We start from the raw sequence: 7,577 nt of genomic DNA on the forward strand, positions 1-7,577 counted from the left end.
TAGGTGCAGGCATGGTTGTGTGGCAAGAAGCCTGCCTGTCAACCATATGATTCTGGGTTCAGTCCCATTTGCCACACAATAGAAATGAACCCAGAACCATATGGTTGGGAAGCAAACTTCTTACCACACAACCATGTCTGCACCTATGATATATCATATCTGCTCCTTAATGTATTACTGCCATCATGGGAAAGAGCAACATTTTTATAGTATTTCAACTTTCTTTGTTACTCATTAGTCAGTTTGAACAATAAATATGCAGTATTAACAAAATATCCTTCACTGTTTTTAAAATAGTAAAAACTTGGAAAAATATGCTTGCAAATATGTCACCAAAAGTTAACAACTTTCACTAAAAATATTAGTAAAGCTGTGAGTAAATTAATAAAATCTATTAAAAATTACTTGTTCATTCAAACAATAAAATGTTGGTAAAGAAAGTAAGAACAAAAAGCAAATTACCGTTTTACTGAAGCTTCAAAGACACCACTATCTCCGGTAACAGACTCATCACTGACTGCTGCAGAAACACTGCTTGTATTTACACCAGAAAGATTGTTACAGACACCCGAGCTGGTTTCACTAATAGGGCTTAAAGGTGGGTTAGATGCAATGTCTGTATTATCTACATATGCGGATTGTGTGGTTCCTGCCATTACAACAGAAGGGTGCGTAGCTACTTGTTTGCAGATGGCACTTCCTTGTAATGTGTTGGTTACACAATCTGAGTCCACAGAATGTAGCATGTGTGGAGGGAGTTGATAAGGTGATGCAGTTTGGGTTGTGACGCTTGTGTTATTCACCAGCAGCGGTAAAAAGTTAGCACTTTCAGTTAGTTGAACAGTCTTTGTTACTGGGTCAGCTGCTCCTCCCATGGCAAGGGACGAAGTAGCACCGGCCACACGTTTCTGGCGTTCCACAGCATTCATGTGCTCTTCGTAAGAAGGTGGTGGACCAATATCGTAGGGTGAAGTTGGTGGAGATAATGAAGAATATGATGAATGTGGTGACAAAGATGAAGGTTCACTCCCAACAACGGCAGTCTGATTTCCACCGGTTCCAACTTTCCGTGATGGGAATGGATGAGAAGAAGAAGAGCATGCCCCATAGTTAACCCCACTTGCAACTGGTTGGGAGGATAAGGTTGTGTCAGAGTTGGAAGCCCCTCCAATAGCTGCAGTAGCTATATTTAGATCTTTATCTAGAAGACCAGGTGAAATACTGTGACCTCTCAATCTTTGACCAACACAGCGATGAAGATCCTGCAAACTTTCATTGCTCAGTTGAGGTTGAATATAAATGTCTGTCATACTGGTTGATGCTAAAGATCCATGACTACTGGCAGATAGAGACCCTAAGGAACCAAGTGAACCCAAACTTGAGCCAGATGAGATTGACAGCTGACTTGTTGAAGTGCTGTAAAAGACAAAAAAGAAAGAAAGTTTTCTTTAATGAAAATTCTTCATGAATGCTTGGAAACAAATGAATTCTACAATTCTATAATTATATATTTCTAAATCGAAATATTGACTACTTACATAAACGCAGAGTCACTCTGGTTAAAATATTTAACTGAAGACATAATATTATAACTATAAAATTATTTCTAAAGCTATGGAATTACTTTCAAATTAAAAACCTTAAAGTTATTTTACAAATGATTTATTTTCAGCCATCCTTTAGCAAAGAAAGATTTTAATAAAGTATCATCTAACTTGTAAGTTCCATACATTGAGGGAACCCTCCATTTCATAAAATGGACAAAACAATTCTATTTTACTAAAGACAAAATTTGTTTAAAAAACCAAAACCAAATCTAAAGAATAATCAGGTAAAATCCAAAATCTAAAGCTTTGACAATTCAACACAATTCCTTGAAAAAAGAATTAGCAACTCTTTAGCAATATTCTGAGCTTGTCTTATGTAAGATTGATTTCTCTCAGTTCATCTTCAGCTTTTCTACACTTGGTATGCTTCAGCCATCCAAATTTTTATTTTCTAGATGATGTCCATCTTGATGCACTTTTTGGTATCCTGTTCTTGTCAGATGATTCAGCTGCCATCCCATCCTCACAGATGGTAGCTGAACCATCTGAGCTATCAATGCTTTATTCAAAAGGCCACACTATTGCAACCAATTTTGCAATACAATTCATTATACTTGTTTGGGCCAGAAGGTGCAGCAGATTTTCCTCAGACAACCATTGTAGAAAGCATTGATCATACTTTTGTCTTCTTTTATCACACATCACTGTTCTGAGCCATACATTAGAACAGATTTGACGTTGGTGTTATAAAAGTTCATAAGACTATATTACCTAAACTTCTAGGTCAACAGAAATCTTGCAAGGCGGCGAGCTGGCAGAAACGTTAGCACACCGGGAGAAATGCTTAGCAATATTTCGTCTGTCTTTACGTTCTGAGTTCAAATTCCGCCGAGGTCAACTTTGCCTTTCATCCTTTCGGGCTCGATAAATTAAGTACCAGTTATACACTGGGATCGATATAATTGACTTAATCTGTTTGGCTGTCCTTGTTTGTCCCCTCTGTGTGTAGCCCCTTGTGAGCAGTAAAGAAAGAAGAATTCTTGCAAAACTCCACGAGCTTTAGTTGAGCCTTGCTCAGATATCCTCTTTTTCTCCACTGACTCTGCTGCTAAGGTTTCTTAGATATGTAAAGTCCTCTATATAGTCCAGTGGATAACTGTTAGCAAGTAAATGATAGAAGAAATGAAGAAGAGAAGTGATGTGAGGAACAAAGGAGTTCAAGAGATAGTGTGAGAGAACCAGATGCAAATGGAGAGAAAGCTAAAAGTGCAGAAAGGTTAGATCATTTCAATCCTCATAGCATTTGAACTTATTGAACTCTCACGAAGATGATACAAATACCATGTAAATTTTTTTTTAATAAAATGCACACATATGAAAACTGATGAATACAAACTAATCTATGCTACACTTATAAAAGATAAATCAAGACTGTAGGAATGTTTAACTAACCTTTTCAGTTGTGACTCTAAAACAGTCATAAATTTTGAGGTATTCCGCAACTGTTGGATAATCTTTGCTTTCTGATCTTCAAGCTTCAATCTAAAAGTTATTTAATTAAACACATTGATTAAAACAAAACAAAACTGATTGGAAAATTTTCAAGTTGTTTTAACTGTAGCTTTAAAGTAGCTGTTAAAATTGCAAGTTGTTCTAGTTGCAGTACTGATTTTAAAAACCAAAAAAAAAAAAAAAATGTAAATATTTCTATCGGATCAATCTTAAATTTGCTATGATGTAAGAAAAGTTTATCCAAGACATCTGCAATTTGTTCAAACAACCAAACTGAGAAAAGCAATTCTATTTTAAAGTATTTGCATATATATTTTGTGCTTAAGTTTTAGCCTTCTTGTTGCATGAGGGAGGTTGGGTGTGTCTGTATCAGAGTGTCATTTATTGATTCATTTTAAGTTGGTTTCTCCATGCTAGCATGGATTGAATGAATGGCAGGTGCCCTTACCTGCTTTTTCAAGTAAGGGAACTTTTATTGCATTTGTCTTTGAAAGCAGTGAGCAAACAGACAATTAGTTGACACATAATCAACTGACAATACGACATAATCACCTAACAACACAACAATCACTTGACAAACCAATAACAGGAAACTCTATGTGGTTGATTGACACACTAGAAATAACAGCCAAATTTTCTTTCTTTGAACTGTATTTCATAAAAGGGAAGACACACTATATCAGAAGGAAAAAAAAAAAAAAAAAAAAAAAAAAAAAAAAAAAAAAAAAAACGAAAAAGCAAGACAACATAGTCATGGCTAGAATTCCTTTAATCACAGGCCTGTCTGGTCAGAGTTGACTGGGGTTAAATAACAACAGTTATTTGACAATCTCCTAATGTATTGTTGTTTAGATCCTTTATGTGGTCACTTGAATAGGCAGAAATCATTTACTGGTAATCTGTCAATTATGACAATGAGTATATCAGTTGATCTGATCAATAGAACAGCCTGCTCATGAAATAAACATCCAGGTGGCTGAGCACTCCACAGACAAGCGTACCTTTAACGTAGTTCTCAGGGAGATTCAGCATGAAGCAGAGTGTAACAAGACTGGCCCTTTAAAATACAGGTACACCTTATTTTTACCAGCTGAGTGAACTGGATCAATGTGAAATAAAGTGTCTTGCTCAAGTACACAACAAACTGCTGGAGATCAAAGTCATGACCTTATGATTGGGAGATGAATACTCTAATCATTATGTCATGTGCCTTCACTTATAGGTAGAAATAACAACCAAATCACTATTACATTATACCCGACCCATTTAAAAAAAACAACCCCAAAAAACATAGCCTGAACCTGAGTACAAAACAATGAGACGGTCATGTGTGGAACAATGCCCTTAACCATGGGCCTGCTTTACTAGAGCTGACCTGGAACTAGTCAACCACAACAACAACAACTTAATCTTCTGTATTGATTAATGATTGACAAAACCCAATTACCTGTCGCTGATCGATTTATCAGAACTTCCAACTGCAAGACAAATATCTCTTTCCAATTGTGTAATTCTTGATTTGATTGATGTTAATTCGTGTTCACTACGCCCTTTGTCATCTATACTCTTTAACTCTCGAAGTAGTTGCTCTTTTTCTTTTAATAGCAATAACCTGAAGTGAGAAAAGAATTTATGATCTAAAATAAGTGTTTCATGTTATCAAAACTGAATCAAAATTAATTTCAGTTCATTGTGGATAAATGCAGAATCATATCAACAATCGACTTAAATTTATTCTCAACTGCAAAAGTATTTGAAGCAGGTTGTTTCATGATAGGCTATCAATTAGTAAAGAATTTTACTAATACTGGTAAAATTTCACACCTTGGGTAACAAGATAAAGTATTTTGAAAGTGCAGGCACGAAAGTAAATTCTTTGATTTTCTTCAGAATATTTCATGCAATTAATTCAAATGATTAACATTTTCTCACTAACATTTCTCTTCATATTCTTGCAGAAAAAAATACTGATTAATTTTTACACTTGAACATTTCCTCTAAGCTTCATGGTACATGGCTATGCAGTCGCTATATTGGGGTCAACTATTTTAATTTACAAATGTGTGCATGATAAGCTGCATTAGAATTTAAATGTTGCACATCACCTTTGAATTTAAAATGTTCTTGCTCAAAATTTCAAAAATTTCATTCAGTGATTTGTAAAAATTGAAGGAAATGTAGATTTAAACTCTAATGATCCTTTTGGAGGCTATAACAGAAGCAAACTGTGGGGTTTCTTCCTCATAGTCACTAAATAATTTATTGCAAACAACTTCTAACCTAAAACCTCATGGCCCTATGGTTAGATCAAAACAAACCTATAGTATTGTTATAAAAGGGCCCTAAGTTAACCCTTTAGCATTTAAACCAGCCTCTCACATACACCTTACAATGTCATTTTAAAAATAAACAATCACATCTTCAAAATCTCAAAGCTATGAGATAATGCATGATTGATTCAAAGCAAGGTGAATATATAAGCATTATATTTGACAGAATGATCTGAATGCTAAAGAGTTAAACATATTTATCTATTTCATCATATTTTTCCTTTTTATGATTTTTATCTGCATATTTAAAGGAACAATATATATAACCTAGCATAGGGTAGGGTGGACATAGTCAAAATTAATACAAGGGTCCTATTATTTATTACTTTATCTAAAACTTTGATATTTATTTGTCACTCAACTTTAGGGGACAAGTTAACCCACAAAGATGACAGCTTAGACACGATAAATTAATGATAAATTTCCTTCACAGATCTAGATTTCATTTCAAACCAAATATAAAGCTTAAATTCTTAACATTATATGAATTCACTGATACAGTGTTACCCAAGATGGACAAGTTAAAAATTCTGTCCTGACACATAACTTTAACCTTTTTCCAACCAGCCACTAACTCCCTCTCATCATTGTTTTAAGGTCCACTTTCCTATGCTTGCATGGGTTGGGTGGAATTTGTTAAAGTGGATTTTTCTTTTTTTCATTTGCATGATGGTGAAATTTGTTTACAACTATCACTTGAAGTCAAGACAAGGAGGGGAGAGTAACACACACACACAATGTGTTTCTTTCAGTTTTTATCTCCCAAATCCACTTACAAGGCTTTGGGCACACTGGGGCCTTAGTAGAAGGCACTTGCCCAAGGTGCCATGCAGTAGGACTGAACCTGGAACCATGTGGTTGGAAAGCAAAGTTCCTAACCACACAGCCATGCCTACATCTATAACAAACAACATACAAAAAAAGAAAAACCAAATCAAACAAAATTATTTTAATGTTTGAAATGCATATTCCATAAATAAAACAAATAGCAGATAATAAGGAATTAGTAAGATTTACATGAAAATTATTGTAAATGTATTACCTATCTTTATCAGATTCCTTTTGTCCAGGCACCAGCTGAGACTGAGCTTTTACTAATTGCATCTTTAAATTGGAAAAATTCTTCTTTAATTCGTCAAACTGAAGTTGTATCTGAGTTTGCTCTGCAAGTTTGTTGTCAGTTGACAAACCGAGCTGTTGTTGTTTTTTTTTCCACAGAAGAAGAAGATAAAAAGAAAAGAAATTTGTGAAAGAATAAATCTTTGCAAAGAGAAAGAAAGTCTGTATGCATGAGTTTGTTTGAAGGGAGAAAGAGCGAGAGAGGAGAAACAGAGTAAAAAGGGAAATATAGATAGGAGGGAGAAAGACAAAGAAAAATAGTAAGGTGTATATATATATATATATATATATATATATACACACAGAAAAAGAGAGAGAGAGTTAGGTATATTAATGAAATGGTTATAACTGTAAAGCACCTAACTTACAATTTTAACAGATGTGTAAGTTTTAAATGAGCTTTTATTCCTGCAAAACAATCGGTTATAAAAAGTCATAGCTTTGTGGCAAGTAGCAAAAAAAAAAAAATGTTACCTCAATCAAACTTTCTAGAATTGAAAATGTTTTCCATAGAATTTTGACAAAATAAAAAGCAAAGCAACAAAAGCGAATTAATCAAAATACGTACTTCCCAACTTATGTCTGTCTGAGATGCAGTACTGGCTTTCTCTTGAGGTATAGAAAGTGTTGATAAATCTGGAGAAGACCCATTATTCCGACTGAGTGTTAAATCATCTTTCAACCTGGCAAGTGACTAAAAAACAGAAAATAAAAAATAAATAAATATATACATTCTTTTACTTGTTTAAGCCATTTGACTGCGGCCATGCTGGAGCACCACCTTCAATCAAACAAATCGACCCCAGTTCTAATTTTTTGTAAGCTTAGGACTTATTTTATCAGTCGCTGAAATGTTAAGTTACGGGGATGTAAATGCACTAACATATATATATATGTATATATATATATCATCATCATCATCATCGTTTAACGTCCATTTTCCATGCTGGCGTGGGTTGGACAGTTCAACTGGAGTCTGGGAAGCCAGGAGGCTGCACCAGGCCCCAATCTGATCTGACAGTGTTTCTACAGCTGGATGCCCTTCCTAATGCCAACCACTCTAAGAGTG

The 7,577-nt window shown here is 34.7% G+C and overlaps 1 protein-coding gene across 4 annotated transcripts in view; it reads right to left on the minus strand.

Annotated features, from left to right (window-relative positions):
- The window catches only part of LOC106872603 (protein WWC2), a 98,129-nt gene that overhangs the window by 28,897 nt on the left and 61,655 nt on the right, over positions 1–7,577 (minus strand). For all 4 annotated transcript variants that reach the window (XM_052973750.1, XM_052973751.1, XM_052973753.1 and 1 more), the window contains 5 exons: positions 7,077–7,202; positions 6,432–6,583; positions 4,507–4,671; positions 3,000–3,089; positions 463–1,416 (listed from right to left, as the gene is read on the minus strand). In XM_052973750.1, coding sequence (XP_052829710.1) covers positions 463–1,416; positions 3,000–3,089; positions 4,507–4,671; positions 6,432–6,583; positions 7,077–7,202 — 1,487 coding nt within the window. The remainder of the gene's footprint in view (positions 1–462; positions 1,417–2,999; positions 3,090–4,506; positions 4,672–6,431; positions 6,584–7,076; positions 7,203–7,577) is intronic.

Source organism: Octopus bimaculoides, chromosome 16 (genome assembly GCF_001194135.2).
Source record: "Octopus bimaculoides isolate UCB-OBI-ISO-001 chromosome 16, ASM119413v2, whole genome shotgun sequence".
Taxonomy (NCBI): Eukaryota; Metazoa; Mollusca; class Cephalopoda; order Octopoda; family Octopodidae; genus Octopus; species Octopus bimaculoides.